The sequence below is a fragment of the Ambystoma mexicanum genome, chromosome 9 (assembly GCF_040938575.1).
Source record: "Ambystoma mexicanum isolate Mex_15411 chromosome 9, UKY_AmexF1_1, whole genome shotgun sequence".
In the NCBI taxonomy this organism is placed as follows: Eukaryota; Metazoa; Chordata; class Amphibia; order Caudata; family Ambystomatidae; genus Ambystoma; species Ambystoma mexicanum.
Window position 1 is genome coordinate 1248154394 of NC_090931.1, and position 17591 is coordinate 1248171984.

Sequence of the window (17591 nt, forward strand, 5' to 3'; positions counted from 1 at the left end):
GGAGAATTGTCGGGTCCTTTCTGGGATGGTGACTTCCTCTTTAACCTGAATTTCAACTGCATAAGGTAGCAATTGAGCTGACCTAAATGCTTTTTCTGGATCATCAAAGCTCATGGGATTATCCGCTAATCGGGACCAAGCTTTGAAGTTTATTAGGTCCAAACTAATGGCAAAGCGATTGAAAATGTCACTGCCTAATTAAAAGGCGGCAGGGACGTCTCGCACGACCCAACAATTGTGGACTATGCTCTTGTTGCCAATGGAGATTTTGAGCATACACCTGCTTGGCAGGAGATGTTTGGAATTAGGTGCTTCCAGGTCCATTTCCCATTTGTCTATCAGTTTGAAGGTGGGAATGGCTGGATCTTTTGGGAGTTGGCGGAACATGGCTTCGCTGATGAAGCTCTTACCGTTGTTCACACACACTCGAGCGAGAACAGAGTCCTTCCCATCATTTAACTGAACAGGGATGAACAACTGCTCCCCAATTTGCTGAATATCAGCCAGGCTTTGAGCTGATTTCACATCTTTCTGGACTATAGGAGTGGGAGTTTCTGATTGTGGATTAGTATAGAATTTCAGAGTGTTTCCTTCCAGCGTGGAATACCACCTTAAACTGGAAGGAAGGTTGATTTTCAGAAATAGAGAGGACCCCCCATCACCAGTCTGTTGTCCTACTGCTATTACTGTCACGTCTGGAATTTGGTTGTTCTGGAAGTGAAATTCTACTTGGTCAGATTTTTGTTCAACCATGTGGCAGGTGCCGTTTAAACTAACATGGTTGACACTCTGTTTTAATTTTATTGGTCGGCTAGTCTGGGTCCAGAGGACCTTGTTTACGCAATCTATTAGGGGTGACAACCTTCTCAGGAGGTCATTCCCTAGTAAACAAGGGGTGCCCTCTGGGGTCACAACTATGACCGGGTGTTTCAATTTATGTCGCCCAATTTTAATGTCCAAATCTGCCGTCCCCTCGACGGGAATTTCCTTCCCGTCAAAGTTCTGCAGTTGTCCAGGAAGAGAGGTGAGAGGAATTTGGTAATTCTCTCCCCTTCCTGCATTCAGTTCATCAAAGGCCCTTCTGGACATAATATCTTCCCTCCTTCTCCTCAAGGGGGCACAGATAATGTACATTTTTGGACAACTGGTGGGCTAATTTTCTGGTTTTGGACATCGCTAGCGAAGAGATTTGGGCAGAATTCTGTGGAGAGCCTTGGGAATCTGAAAGAAAAATTTGGCAACTGGAGATCAGAGCCATTTTGGGTTCCCCTGGCTCCGGTTCTGGGCCGCCCCCCCTTTTTGGAGGCAGTCACCAGGATGGGTTTGAACCAGGGGATTTTCTTGCTGTTGGTTCTGGGATGAGATGGTGGGCGGCGGTAGCTCAGTCTCCACATCTCCCCAGTCTGGATTTGCATCCCTAGGGACCCATTTTTCTTTGGGAAGAGTTCCCCTCTCTCTGAAGGAGAAGATCCTTTTCCCAGGATCCTCTGAGGATACCTCTCCCTCAAATTGGAAGATTTGTACCTCCTCCTCAAACTGAGTCTGTTTGGGTCTTTTGTTTCTCCTACCCCCCCTCTGCTCCTTAGGAGGCAGACTTTCAGGGGCAAGAGATTTTGTTTCCGGTTCCTGGGTTTCCAGGGGCTGTTTACAAGTGAGGAAGGAAGCTTCCTCCAAGGCTTTACACCCCCCTTCCCTTTGTGCCTCCTCCCTGGGAACCGGTGAGTTATCGGGGTGCTGCCCCCGTCATTGTTCTGGAGCACCAGGTCCAGAGTTGGGTGCGTTCTGCGCCGGCACGCCCATCTGAGGGTTCTGCTGAGCCCTCAGTATGTGACCCAGATCCCGCGCCATGTTTTGAACCTGGTGCTCTAACTGGGAAACCCGCTCAGGCTGATACGGGGCCCTGTTTTCTCCCCTGGGCTGATCCCGGGAAGGGTAGCTGTCCCTCCTCTGGTAATACCCCGGGTTGGGAAGATTTGGGTACCCCTCCACCCTTGGCCTCCCCTCTCCCGGATTCAGTGGTCTGGGCTCAGGGAATTGGGGAAAGAAGGATGGATGGTTTTGGGGCTGAAAGTCGGGTGGATATCTGGGGAAAAAGTTCTGCCCAGGGTTTGGTAAATTTCTGCCCTCCTGTGGGAAGTTTGGAGGGAAGTTCCCTGGGTTAGGTGCTTGGCTGGATCCCCCCCCTTGGGCTGGAGGAGTCCACACATAACCCAGGATGGGTCGATTTCCCTTGTAACGGGGACTTACATAATCAGGAGAGCGAGGGACCCCATTTGTGGGGCTGCCTCCTTGGCTCCCTGTCTGTGACTGACCCGAGGACCTTCTGGGCCTAGCATTATTAGGTGCAGGTAGGTTTTTAGGCCCCCCCATCTCCAAATCCAAAACGGGGGTGACCTTTACCTCTGCCACCTTGGCAGCAGCAGGGGTGCTGTTGGCTTTGGGGTTTTTCTGGGCATTACTTTTGCTATCTATCGGTTTCTGCACCTCATAGATCCGGGTAGCCTGTTCAATGACCCAGTCTAAAGATCTTTTCTCGTGAAAATCCCTCACGAGCTGGGTCATGATATATTTGGGCAATGCATGGAAAAACGTATTAATAAATTCTCTGCTATCCGTGCGCACCCTTCTTATGGTCTGTGCAAAAGCACGCTTTAACTCCTGCACAAATTCTTGTGGGGACTGATCCTCCCCACATTGCAAATTGTAGGCTGCCTTGCGAGCCTCTTGAGGATTTCTGTGAACAGAAAAATGTTTCAAGATGGCCGCCTTATAGGTGGACCATCTTAAATGATTTTGGTCCTCCAGCCCCGCAAAGAAACTGGAGTATTCCGGGGAGAAGGTCCACTTTACATATTGAATACAGCTTTGGCTGTCCTTCAAATGGAAAGTCTCCATCATTTGTTCAAACAACTCTAAGTGCTCCCAAACAGAATACTTAGCGTTCTTATGGTAAGGCGTGATGACGCTCCTGATCGCCTTAATCTGCTTTAAGGGGTCCTTAAGCAAGGCCCTTTTTGCCTTATTGGCCTTTTTGGTTCGGGTAACCCTTGTCCATTCGTCCTCGGACTCAGAGGCACTGCTCCCAGAGGTTCCCGTCTGTTCTTCCAGGTTTTCCCGGATTCTGCGAGCCTGGGAATGGCTGGCAGAATGTGGGGACCTGGTCTCCTGTGTCCTGCGCAGTTCAGAGGAGTCTTCAGATTCCTCCTTTCTGCCAGGATTTGATGGGTACCCCCTCCACTGACCTAACTGGGCAGAGGTTTTCAGGATGCCCTTAATGGGCCTACTCTCCTGGGGTTCCCCATTGAACTGTACTGTACTTGGGTGCCCATACCCGGATGCCCACCCCTCCATTCCTGAGTGGTACTGGCCTATGAGCCCCATACTCTTAGCTGGATAGTAATCTGCCATCCCTGTGGCCCTGTGCTCATGTGCGCCAGGGGACATGGGGGTGGTAGAGTCCAGGGACTGGGGGAGATGAAGGCCCCTGATGTTAGGGCTCCTGCGGTTATGGTCAGGAGTCTCTCTTTCCCAGCGGACCTCATCTCTATCCGCCCCTGCTCCCTGTTGCAATGCAAGAGCCTGCATTTGTGCTTTCAGTTCCTCAGTCAAGGCCTTACTAGACTCTATCAGTCTCTCCTGCATCGCTACCTGTTGTTGGAGCCTATCATTGTGTTGACAGAGGGCCTCATTTTCCCTCTGTGCTTCCTGGTTGGTCCTGGAGAACTGGGCCAGTCTTTGCTGCAGGAGGTTTACCTCCTGAGTCCCATCCCTACCGGCCTGCTCCTTTCTTGCCAGAGCATCTTCCACCCTTCTGGTGTGCTCTACCAAGTTATGGTTTTCTTTTTGGAGGTCACCCAGCCCCTGGAGGGCCAGGTGATTTTCTTCAATTTCCTTTTTTAAGTGGCAGACTTTCTGGCCTAAAGTGTCTCTTTCCTGAGTGAGAGCCTGCATCTGTGCTGCCAGGTCGTCCCTCTGCCTTTGAAGGGCACCAGCTTTCCGGCGCTCTTCATAAAACTCTGCCTGGGTATCCAGGTCTTTCAGAATCAGTTTTTTGCTTTCTGCCTTTTCCCTATCTAGGTGGCCTTGCAGGGTGACTACCTGCTCAGCACATACCCTGTTGAAGTCCAGTTGTTGCTCCAGCTTTTTCTGGCTTTGCAGTAGGGAGTCCAAACCTTCTTGGTGTTCCTTCTGCAAGGCCCGAAATCTGGTATCCTGTTCTGACTTTTCCTTTTGCAGCACATCCATATCCTCCTTTATTTTAGTGATGTATTGTCTGGTCTCATTTTCTGACTCCTGGCTTCTGTGCAGCCTTTGCTCAGAAGAGTCCAGATCAGATTGGGCCTTCTCTAACGCCATCTGTTGCCTTTTTGCCAGATCATGGCCTTCAGCACATTTATTCTGTATGGCTCCCATATATAAATATAAATATGCCGCTATCCTAACGATCTTGTCGTGTTCATCTTTGGCCTTAGGAGCCATATATAGTTCACTCAGGGCCACATGTAATGGACCCTGATCTCTCCATAGGTCTGACCCTGTTTCAGTGACCTGTCACATGATGGCCTGCAACCAGGCATCCTGTCCCTGCTCAGCCCATTCACCTCTCACAAATAGTTTATGTAAGAAGTGCTCTCTGGCTATTTTCATATCTACCAAGGTCGTCATTCTAGAGATTGGTCTCTGTCCTGACTTACAGAAGTTAGTATTTTATTTTTGCAGAACAGAACTTTTCTTGGAGTGTCCCTTTTGAGGAATGCTTCACAGCGTAATGCAGCGTGGTGATCCGACTGGATGTATGTATCCCGTCAGTTAGCACACTGTATTAAGCTGCACAAGTGGTATTCTAACCCAGAATCCCGGACGAGCCCCCAATTTGTAAGAGGATTCAATTCAACACTACAGCTAAGTCAACGCCTAGTCTATAATACTGAATGAAAACCCTTATTGATATATCTTTATGTCCAGTTCATGCGTTCTGGATGACTACCCCTATATAACACCCCTCTGTTGGAATCCCCCTGACCCCACTGAGCCAAGAAGTAGTTCTGTTTTGCAAGTTAAAAGGTTTATTTGAGACTTTAAACAATATAGATATATATATCACACTTTATAATAAATTAATAATTGAATATCACATTTAATCTGATATGATAAAGATTAACAACGGAGAATCTGGCACTAGCACACTTCTTTATAATCACTAAGGAGTTGACATGAAATGGATAAGGTAGCACACTGGTAAATAGGGACAGAAGAATAATGTGGTAGAGAATGCTTTATAGATTTCAGATGGATGCAATGTTGAATGAAATGCAGTACAGAAAATACTCAATATGATTTCAACAAAACAATGTAATCACTTTTCTCTGGCAATTCACCCCCCCTTTTATGCAATGCAAGGAAATGGAAGGAAAAGCACACAGTTCTCAGAAATGCAATCAAATGTGATTCAGTTCACCCCAGCAAGCTTAGACAACAGAAGTTTAAAACACAACCCAAAATGCTTCTATATGTGCTGGCAATGGAGTGAAAAATATGCTAAAATGCTTTTAATTCCCTGTAGAGGTTCAGGGTGAGTGGTATCTAGTTAATATTAGTCCAGGCCCACACTAGCAATGATTCAGGGATGATTAGCAGGTTAACGAATTTCTGGCAAATGGAAGGCAAGCAGCATCAGATTTTTACACGTGGAGAAATTTGCAAATCGCGGCAAAATTCGCGAATGCGTGTTCCGCGATTGCGGTAAAACTATAAGGGGTAGGAATGTGGTTCTTGGTGCGATTAAAAGCTAAGATTCTAAGCTTTCAGATGGAAGTTGCTGCAAGTCTCTAGCCCAAACGGTTACAGAGTTATGACCGATTTAGTAGAGGTCGTTTTTAGTTTTGCAAATTTTAAACGCAACACTTTTTCAGCTTTAAAAATGATGGCAGAATAACACAATTTCTAAACTGCAGTTCTACTTAGATTAAAAATGGATTGAATTATATGATTTTAACTAAGAGATGTGTTCTGAGTTTTGCTGAGTACTCACAAGAGATTTTGAACCGGAAAGCGACTTGGTCACGGACTTCAGTCTGGTCAGGTCTTCCCGAGTTCCGCTCACAGCGCCTGGCCTCTGGAACTGCTCACAGCATCGGGGTCAGCACCCTCTCTCTCTGGGTACAGCACTGCTTCTGGATTCTGGAGATTGAGGGATTTGAAGTCTCTGTTTATCTTGGAGTCCAAGTGTTGGCTCTTTGAAGGTTGATGGAGGTAAGTATGGATTTTTCCGGCAGAGCTTCCAGCTGCAGATGGAAATGAAGCTCTCCACCTAAGTTTCAGTGGTCCATTTATATGTTCTGCAAGTGGGTGTGTGTGTTGGTCATAACTAAACTTGCCCCTCTCACTTGTCATTGGTCCAGCTTTCATTTCTCCCCTGATTGGGGGAGCTAAATTGTGTCAGAGTGATGTCAGCCATTTATGATCTCTTAAAAAAACTCCCCTGTCATCTGTGCACCCAAATCTATATATGATCAAAATACATATTTCACAGTTACACAGTTGTTTGAAATTACATACCCATGTCACATATCACATGAGGTATACTCTGTCCCAAATCTGCTGTTTCTAAGAGCTTGCATTCAAAAATGGCAACTTTTAGCACTTTTTAATGTGCTAAACAACATTGGATCTTCATTAAATTTTATACAACTGTTCCTCACATATCTACCCACATACCAATGCATTTTCGTTTGTCTAGCTGAAACAGGGAGTCTGTAATAGTAATAAACAGCAGGGTTTTGTCCCAGAATATCCCACAATTTGGAGTTTGGGCTTGAATTAAAGGTACATTTTTTAAATTAAGTCTCTCAAAGTTATACATTTCTGTCATTTGATTACAAAGAGTTATCAGTGTTTTTGTAAAATATATATTTTACTTTCAATTCAGTCCTCAGAGTGTTGGAGTCCGCCTCCAAGACTTGGGTGGGTCAGTCACATGCATCCTCTGGCAGGCAGTCCTTTGTTGACAGTAAAACAGTAAAAATCAACATATTCCTTTCAGAGGAAAGGGTCCTTTGTGTGGTGTCTGGCAAGCTGGCATCAGGAGGCCAGGGAGCCACTTTGCATTTAATTAACAGAACCCTGTGATTTCCTGGCTCCTTGTGTTGAGTTCTGAAGTGTCAAGAGTTCTCAGGACAGGCAACCCCTTTGAACTTTTAATGACATGAGACCCCTTTCTTTGCACTAAGACAGTTTTGCAAGACAGCTCTCCTGTCAGAGTTTAGACCGCTAGTGCCGCCTTGAGGATTTTGTTGGTACTGCATGCAATTTTGGGATCTTTCTTGGATTAATGCATTCTAAACAGGAATGGTTCTTACATGGTAGTAAATCCTTGCTTAACATTGTTTTGATGGGGCTCCTTACAGTAAGATGGTTATGTGGAACCCCACAAAAAGGGTTGAATCTTTAAAGTGGTCCAATGAGTCACGATTTCAGCAACTTTTTGACATCAGTAACAGTGGATTTTGTTAACAAAGACCTTTCTTTACACTGGTGGGTGGCAAGTTAGGTAACCATTTTGGTGTGCGCACAACTGCGCAGCTCTCCTGGATTCTGGGATGAAATGATGGGCGGCGACAGCGCATCCCCATCTTTACCCACTCCAATGATTTATTTTTGTTCTGGGGTAAAATGATGGGCAGCGACAGCTTAATCCCCACATTCACCCCGTCTAAAGATTCCACATGGGTCAAAACCCTCCACAGCACAGAAGGCAGGACGGAGGGCTTGCCAGACATCACAACAAGGTGAGGAGTGGGCCATCTGATCGAATCCAGGGAGCGGGGGGAAGAAAACAAAATCTGTTCCTAAGTCCAGTCCTCCTGTGTTTTCAGTCCCGACCTCCATAGAAGGCACCATCCGGAATCAGGAAGGGTCCATTGTGTATCTGGCAACCAGGGCATAAGAGGGTCCCCATGGATACCAGGTGAGTGTAACATTTGGATCTAGACTGGGTAGTAATGGAAGAGCCAGTCTTATGCCATCATCAGGCACAAGAGCCCCTGGACGCATAGCCACCAGGGCTGCCACCCAAACCGCTTTCTTGCCCCTAAATCGTGTGACCAGCATCAGGTCTATGGTTTCCTAAAAGGCATATTACCACAATGGCATCTTTCGGAGTGATACATAGCTGAGAGAATTCCTCCCTCAAACTGAACTCCATTATAGCTAGTGGGCATCGGATAAGACCATTGAATCCCTGACTAGTCTGGAAGGAACAGGGATGATCTGGTCCTCTTGCACCAACTGTCAACGGACAGCAGTTTGTGTTTGTGTTTGTGTGGTCTCATCATAGCAGTGGGCAATATGATTTTCTGCAGGTGGTGAAAGGGGTGATGTTGGGTCTTAGAGGCCTGTTATGGAGTTGTGTGTGTGTGTGCACATGATGTGTTGGTGTCATGGTTGCATGGTAGGGATTAAGTAGTAACTGGGGGGCCGCTGTTCCCTACTGTTCTGTATTTCTCTTTTGGGTTAGTTTAGAAATGTTTCCTGTTCATTCAATGGGATTTTGGACATTATTCTGGACAATTATTGGGATTGGGCATTGAGCAAAATTAGTGTTTTTCCTTCAGATTCTTTCATTGACTCGTGGTTTGTACTTGGGGCGTGGGGATGGTTTCTGTTGGGGAAATTTCTGGATTTAGGGGAACCACTTTTGTTGTTCCTCATCTGCAGTTGATCATATGTTGTCCCTCATTTGTTTTTTGGGGTGTTTAGTTACGTCAGATGCATGGCTAACCTTGCAGGGGGGATATGTGTTTAGTGTTGTGTGGTGCTGCAAGGGAATCATGCAGTGCCGCAGGGATTTAAGGAGTGGTGTTGTGGTCATTTACGGAGAGGTGTTGTGGTCATTCCTCATTCTGTCCTGTTGTGGCATTTCATGTATCAGTGGCATATTGTTGCTTTTTGTTTTTTGGGGGATATATGAACTGGTGAGGTGCTTTGTGCTTATCATCATGCAGTGAGATTCTGCGGGCGCAGGTGAGGGAGCAGGAGGACTCTGCAATCTCGCCTATGTTATGTTTGTGCAGTGAAGTGCTGCAGATTTCGGATGTGGTTTGGTGCTCCGGGGGGGCCATGTTGTGGCGTTGTCTATCATCTGGAATCTGGAATTTAGGTTATTTTGCATTCTGCTGGGAGTCATTTTTGACAGTCAGGAATTAAGGTGCAGTTGTATTCTGCAGGGTGTCATTGTTAAGCTGCATTGGTATTCTGCAGTGAGCCATTATTGTTTGTGTATTAAGCAGTTTATGCAGGTTCCATCCTTTTGTGCACGTTTTTGACTTTTGTGGTTGTAACTTCAACATCTGTGGGTGGACAATCTTGTGTTGTCCATTATTTTTCCCGGTTGGCTGTTCTGCGTGCATGGTGGTTGTTTGTTGCCAGTTCGGTTGGTCATTTTTGTTTTGACCTTGTTCTTGGCTGTTCGGATGTTTGGTTTGCAGAGTAGGGCCTTCAAGAGTGTTTTACGCTTTTGATGGTGCCCATCTGGATTTGAGGACGTTTTGTCATAGTTTTTATCATAGGAGAGCATTTGGTTGGTGCTGAGGCATCGCAGGTCTGGGGCTTTGAGCGTGGCAATCTCAAGTTGATTGCTCTTATGTTCCTTGTTGGTCAGGTGTGTTAGGCTGTTTTTTGCTCGGGAAAAGCAAACGTTGTGCTCAGGCATGGCAGATCTGAGGCAGGTGGGGTTGGCAGCCTGGGGAAACAGGAGTCTGTTTCTTTGGTTGCTTATTCATCTGGTCAAATAGCGGTGGCAGTTCTGGTCTTTGCCTTTTGAATGCCATGCTGTCATTCTTGCTGGGTGCAGGAGGGAATAGGTTGGAGTTTCTGTTCATGGTGGTCTGCAAATATGTGTGTTTTTGTGCATGGAACATTGCAGGTTGCTAGAATGTGTTTTGCATAGGCTTGGGGTTTCCTGTTCCATTCAGTGGCCATGGATGGTTCTGGGAGTTAGGTATACATTGATGCAACGCATCTGCCATTTTTGGCGATCTACGGAGAGAGAGGAGTAGTAGTCTGCTGATCAGAGTGCATGCTGTTAGAATGTATGGTGCAGCTAGTGGAATGCATTGCTTGGGTGGAATGTTCTGTGTGCCTGGCTCTAAGGGTTTCACTTACTGGAGGTTGGAAGGAACTGTCTGGGGATACTGGATGCAAGTGTTGTATCATCGTACACTAAGAGTTATCCTGTACACTGGTAATAAAGTACTCATATAATTCTGGCTTCCACTGGCACTCATTCACTGGAAGAACCCTGATGCATCACAGATGTTATTTTATATGCTAGAATTTGGTATTGGAAGTTTTGTTTTAATGAAACACACTAGAGAAATATCGAATGATACACATCTTGTAGTTGCACATCATGCTTTCAACTGGTTTCAAGAAAGGGATAATGTGTTGCATTGTCTCCCTTTTTAAACGTACAGTTTGAATGCATTTGTGGCACTAATAAGATTTTCTCAATACTTTCAGTTCCAGAAAAAAAACACTGTATTGTAATAAAGTATGTTAGCAATATGAAATTGCAGATGTTTTGCTGGTCCTGGGGTTGAGATAAGTTTGTTTCACACATTTGTGCCGAATGGTTCTATTTTTTGGTGATTGTTTATGGGTTTTTAGCTGGTAGAAACTGGTGATTTGGGGGAAATCGTGAGTTCAGGGACCCTATGCAGGGAAAGGTTGACCAGTGTCAGGGACATACGGCCTTGACCTCTCATTTCACTACTAAAACTCAGGACATCCTGTCCACCCTCTCTTCCTCTACCTCCTATTCTTACTCTTCTGCCACTACTGGCCCGACGGAGACCGTCTATCCTTCTCCTTTCTCCTGTTCACCCTGACAAGGTTTCTAGACAAGTCTGATCTATAAAAGTATTGTCAAAGCAGGTTCCCCCCTGCTCATCCAGAACCATCAAGGACCACATTGCAACCTTTGCTCCAGCCTTGGCCGATTTCTACAATCACTCCTTTGTCACTGGAACTTTCCCCACACCCCGACAACTTTGGTATCACTGGTCAGGTGCTCACCTGGTTGACCTCCTTTCTCACCGACCGACCCTCTCCGGTCCAACTGGGGACTTTGCTCTCCTCTATCTCGCTCTCTACTTGTGGTGTTCCCTCGCGGCCTAACCTCGCTCCCTGGCTATTCAACCACTACCTGGCACCTCTTGCCCACCGCATTGCTACTTTTGGCTCCAATTTTTAATGTAATGCTCATGACACTCAGCTCGATTTTCAGGCTCCTCTCAGCTACCTCTGCTTCTTCTCTCATACCAGAATGTCTAGCCTCAATTCAGGAATGTTGTACTGCCAATGATCTCTGTTTTAATGTGAGTAAGACTGAGATCCTCCTCATTGGGATATCTGCTCTCTCCTTTCCTCTCTCTCTCTGGCCACCAATTCTGGGCCTTCTTCCTGCTCCTTCCTGTGAAGCTAAGAACCTTGGTGTCATCTTCGACTCCACCCTCCGCTTCTCTCCTCACACCTCTGATGTCTCTAGGAAGTCAAACTATCAGCTGCACCTGTTCAGAGGTATTCTTCCTTTTCTCACTTTCCTCCAGAAGCTCAATGTCTCCAAAGCGCTGGTCCTCTCTAGGCTGAACTATTGTAACAGCTTCTTTCTAAATCTTCCTGCCTCTACTCTTCAACCTTTACAACTTATCCAGAACAGGACTGCAAGACTTGTCCTTGGCCTCAACCCCAGGCATCGTGTCTATCCAGCTTTGACCCTCTGCTTTATCCACAAGGCTTTCTGTGCTCTTCCAAAAAATCTTCCTTCTTGAGCTCTCCACTCATCCACCTCCAATCTATCTCCTCGGCTGGGGCCTTCCAATGGAACAGCCTCCCTGCCTCTCTCAAACTTGAGCAGAACCACCTCTGGTTTCGGAAGCTCTCAAGAACTTCCTTTTCGCGCTGATGCACCTGACTGCTCTGCGCACTGGTCACCTGGTCACCTGGTCACCCTCTGAACTCAGGCCCAGGCTCCTGCATATCCAGTTGCCCTCGCACTGTCTCTGGGCTCCCCCACACATAAGGGTCTCTATCTGCAGTCCCTTCTCTCTGCACTTATGAGCCAAACGTTGGCTGCACTTGTGAGTTCAGTGCACTTCCCCCCTCCCCCCTGGCACTTTTCCCCTTCCCTCTCCCCTGCACTTGCGTGATCCGCATGACACAAAGCCTAGCAAGGTTGTTATTTTGTCCTCATTTTGTATCCCCCTCCTTGTCTGGTTGCGCCTAGAAACACTTGTGTACAGGCATGTTATAAATGCCACATCATATCATAGCATACCCTTAACTATGAACTTTAACCCCTTATAATAAACTTTATCATTTTGCATGCAAAACCATATTGGCAGTTAGGTTACTTGAGGTATGCTTGATGATAATCGGTGATGTAGCTCAAAAAGTGCACAAAACTCAAAATAGTGGGGGCTAAATGTATATGTGTGATGTAATCGCCATTACGTAGCTGTTTTAAACACCAACATGTGCAATTGATTATATTGGTAAAGTATTAGATTGTAATGTGTACCTTCTTTTTTTGCATAGGTAACTTTCAAAGCATCCCGGCATTCAGTGTCGCCAGATTTACGATTTGTACTTCTTGCATATGACGTCAAACAGGTAAGGAATTTCAGGAACCAAGTCATTTCTTCAATCCAGTTCTTTCTGGACAGCTTTTTTTCTCCTTTACTCTTTATTTTTACATTTTAGTCTAATTTTACGGTCAGAAATTCACTCTGATAAAATTAAAGCAACTGAAGTGGCTAAGGGGTCAAAGGGTAAATTGGTTGTGTGTCGATATATCTAAAGCAAATTAGTAGGAAGGAAGAGCATGTGACCTTTATGAAAATGAAAGCGCGGAATGCTGTGGAGTGACTCTTACATCTTCAGGCATAATAGTTTGTTTATTGGTCGATTCAGTAACCGTGCATAGCAGATAGCAGTCCATGAATTTCTAAATGTCATTCTATTCAAAGTGGACTGGTATGGCGCACCTGACATGTTGGCGGCCTCGTTGTGCTTAAATAAACAAACAAGGGACTGTGCAAGGTTGTCTCCTTCATGTCAAATCTAGAATTATTGTTCACCTGAACAGCAGGGTCGGTTATGCCAAACTCGCATTTCGGAAAGCGTTTGATGGGAAGCAGACACCATGAACTCTGTTTCTTAAGAAATTATATGGTAGTGTTTTGTGAGTTGCATTCAGTGTTTGTAGCGATTGGACTTTGCTCAAGCAACACAGAATGCATTCACACGTAGTGAACAATAATTGCACCTAAGCTTACTTCCCTGCCATATGGCCCCGACTGTATTGAGCTCATGTTATCCGCGCAGGTGAATAGAAATAGCGGCTGTCTAATGTCTAACAACAGGTATGTGTTGCTTGAAAACATGCTGCTTGTGCACATGCAGTCATATGAGCACCAAGAAAGTGTTGCACAACTGCGTGTGCACTTTGCACTTTGCCAACCTGATTGCGAATGTGCAAACACTATTTCACCTTTGCTTTCAGTCTTTGCACATGTGAAAATATAGGACAATGACGCGTGCAGGCCTTAAAGAAACACCGGAAGGGCTTTCTTGTAATTGCCTGCAAACACGCAGTTCGACTGTTCAAGCTGAAGGCGCCAAGTGGAAAACACGGGAATGATTTTTGAAAGGGAAAAGGGTTTATCTGCAGTGCGTCTTCTGGATGGCTCCCAGGTTCTACTGAAGTCTTTTTTTACGGCAAGACCGCCTTTCACAGTGTTCATTTGAGACTGTGGTTCCACGTACACTATAAAAGATTCTAATACATGGCTGCTGCTGACTGAATTCATTCTCAATTGTACTGCTTCCCAAACTTAAAGGGCCTGATTTACAAACATATTTTAACATGAGAAATCCCCATTGAAAACATGTGTGTACATCGGTTTCAATGTTTATTTCCCTGTGTAGTTTTTCATCGTCTCTATTTTGTTTGAGTAATGGATGTATTCACGCGTTAAACCTTGTTCTTTCACCACCAAGCTCCATACTGTGTGGTGCCTATTAATGAGTTCCCTAAGTTTGCCAATTGCACGGACATTCCGGGACATGTGATGGCGTAATTCATGATATAGTGGGGCGTGTCCGCTTTGTCAGATGTTGGTAACAGATGGACATAGGCAGTCTTGAATGTCATTGGGGATGAATGTTGCCACATTATGCAATGGTACAGATAGATGATAGAACGCATGCTTGAGCTCTCAACGCTTGCCTTCGGTTTTGGGGTCTTGCCTAAAACTGTCAACAAAAGAAAACTGAGAACACGCGCGTTCATAGTTTGGGAATTAGACTTTGACTCCTGGGCACGGTTATTTTTAAGGCATTCTTTTAGTGACCTAAACTGTCGCATACTGATATTACTAATACACCTGCTGGCCAGCAAGCTCTAAATATTATTATTCTCTATACCTACGGCTGAAGAAGTACCTCTTGCAGAGCTAAGAAACAGCGCAACATGCCACAACTGAATCATGTTGAGGAGGAACGTGTGTTTGCATTGCTTGCACTGGCTTGGAGACCAGAAGCCAATCATAGAACTATTAGGTTTACTTCGGTGTTGACTTGAACATAGTGCTATGAAACTATATCAAAACACATCCACTTTATATAGGCGTATGTTACGCTGTAGGAGATACTATGCCCCGTAAATGCCTGCTGCCATTGTGTTGGTCGGAGTGAAAGAAGAGTGCCTGTAAGGAGGAAAGGGGCATGTTAAAGCTAGTGCATGCCCCTCCTGGTCAGTCTATTGTTAACAGAATACTACTTGCATAGGAATGAGAACCCAGATCTTCAGGAGCTGTAAAGCAACCCTGCAGCTCACATCAATTTTTCCTCTGTCCACCTGTGTTACTCATAACCTTTGATCATTTACAAACTGGATCCCCAGCTGCTGAAAGAAGAAAACATGCCAACCGCAGAGTCTGCTCTTGAACAATTTAACTGAGATGGAGGCACGGGTGAGGTGGCATTGTTAACTTCTAATGATATTCTCTTGTGTGGGTGAATGACAGCTACTGTGGGTTAGTAGAGAGGAAATGTCCTCTTTCCACGTCTTGCCTCTTTCCTTACTGACATTCTTTGACTAACCCCTGTGATAGGTTCACTCTACTCCCTAAAGAGACAATTTGCTGAAGTTTTCAACAAGTGTGCACTGTTAATGAAAAACGCTTTGTAAGTCAGGCCCAGAGGCTAATAACCCGTCAGGTCAAAGGCAGATGGAGGGGTTTATTAAATGGAAATTGATGGAACATGGCAGGCTAACCTTTAATTATTGGGCTTTTATCAAAGGTTACAGACTACTCACTATCCATGTTTTACAATGGAGACATTAACATTTGAATATTCTAATGAGGTAATATTAACCACGATGGCAAACTGGCCCTGTCAGAAATGACCCTCCGCCCAAGTTAATTGCCCAAGCAGTGTGGTTTAGATGATTGTATGACTAGTAGGCACTGGATGGTGAAAGAAAGTAATAGTCTTGGGAAATGATCACTCTCCTAACATCATGATAGATCACATGCCACAGGTGGCCACGTGCACTTATACATTCATTAAGCACCTGTCACTGAGCAAATCAGCCTGAGCAAGATAGAGGTGAGTTCCGGCAAACTTTGCCTCACCGAAGCACTGTTCCCCCCCAGGCACAAACGTGAGCCTAGCAAACTGCTAGATCTGTTTCCAAGCTCAAGCCCCAGAGCTCTCACCCACAAGCAGCACTTCAAGAGACTGAACGTTTTACTTATGAGCTCCATGCAGAAACAGCCTAAGCCTCAGATCTTGTTGCTAAACTATGCAAATGTGTATATATGTCTTAAGACTTACAGACATTTTTCTATTAGGGTTAGCATTTTGACAAATAAAAGAGTAGAGAACCCCAAACTACATCACTTTCTCCCAAGGATTTCTTGCTAAAGCACTATCGCAGACATATTTCAAATATATAATTATGTGGTACTTCTTATGTTTCCAAAATGCTCTTTGTTTTTATGTAAATCAGCAGGTTTGGCTTCCTCGAAGAGGTAGGGCGTTCTCTGACCTGGGCTGTGGCCCGCTACCTTAGTCTTGTCAACCTAACCCTCCCCAAGCTCCTGCCCGCACCACCCCAACACAAAGGGAGCGGGGGCATTGTCAGAATAAGCTGTGCATTCCAACAGTGCCTCCCCCCTATTAACTGTCCCTTTTTTGTATGTACATAATTTGGCTTAATACGGTGACACACCTTTAAGAGGAACCTCATTACTTTGTCTTCAGTAGCACTAAATGCAGCAAGCAAATTGCTCCCGGCATCCATGCATGCGAGAACATTCTAGGCAATCCATTGTGTGCTCATATTTAATACCTAAAGCAAAAACCATTGCCTTGATTTACAAAAGCGCCATTCAATGGGAAATGCATCTGATCCATTCAACTGTGGGTTGTAGGCAGTGAGTGATATGTGTTATTTTAATGGCAAAAGGATTGTATAGCACATTAGCCTTAAGGAGTAGAGTACATGGGCTCTTGTTTGTGTTATTAAAACACAGTGGAATCCAGTGTCAACACAAAGCACCTATGCAATCTCAAACATATGCACATGCACATGCAAGCAAGTATTGGCAGTTTGCAATCCCTTGAGTGGGAGAAGCATACAATATTTCAGGTGTTTAAGTTGAATTTTAATTGCAAGGATATTTTGTAAATGTATACGTGTCACAAATATCTGCATGCACAGAAACATGCGAGTCACATGTGATGCATCCTGGATTGTTTTTCTCTTTCTTTTTCCCCACATTTTGTCAAATCTCTTACATAATTTCAGAAAGCTGAAAAAATATGCAATTCTTTTTCCAACTACCCAGACCAAAAACACATTAACACAATTGCAGTGCTCACCTGCCTCACCATTCAGTGTGGGAACTCAATTAAAAGTGACATTCAGAATTTCATGGATCACTGAGACAAATGTTTAGTGACCCGCAACCAGTGTTGGGGTGAGTTGGAGGTCAGGGGGGGTAAAACCAGTTTTCCTCACCACTACGACGCACCACATGGCCCCACTCCCACATCATCAAGCACACACCAGGAATCCCCAAGCAACCACCAAGCACGCAAAAGTGTTTGAAAAGGGTAAAATAGGTACTCTGCTCCACTGCCTTTTGGGGTGATCAAGAAGGGTCCCCACAAGCAGGAGGGGTTCATGTTGCGCGCGCCATATTGATGACTGGGTGTGGTGGCGAACTGGTGTGGAAACAGAAAAATAAAATGAGGCCGGGAAGCCCAAAAAGAAACACACCAACACAGGTTACAAAGAAACATACAAGTGCTTTATTAAAAGCTACAACAGTTACCAAGTCAATTGACAAACGGATAGCTATTCGGCTCTCAGAATAACATAACGAACTTCAACAAGGATTCGATGTGTTAGTGAGAGAGCGCACATTGGAATACCCAGGCTTTTTATACAATTTGTCCAGCCCTTGGCCAACCCTCTTGCGGGTTAACCATTCTACGAAACAGGTCTTTGGGTTCCTTGC

General features: G+C 45.2%; 1 protein-coding gene across 2 annotated transcripts in view; it reads left to right on the forward strand.

Moving 5' to 3' along the window:
* Window positions 1-17591, forward strand: part of DPP10 (dipeptidyl peptidase like 10) — a 1813461-nt gene that overhangs the window by 825260 nt on the left and 970610 nt on the right. For both annotated transcript variants that reach the window (XM_069616586.1, XM_069616587.1), the window contains exon 5: window positions 12595-12669. In XM_069616586.1, coding sequence (XP_069472687.1) covers window positions 12595-12669 — 75 coding nt within the window. The remainder of the gene's footprint in view (window positions 1-12594; window positions 12670-17591) is intronic.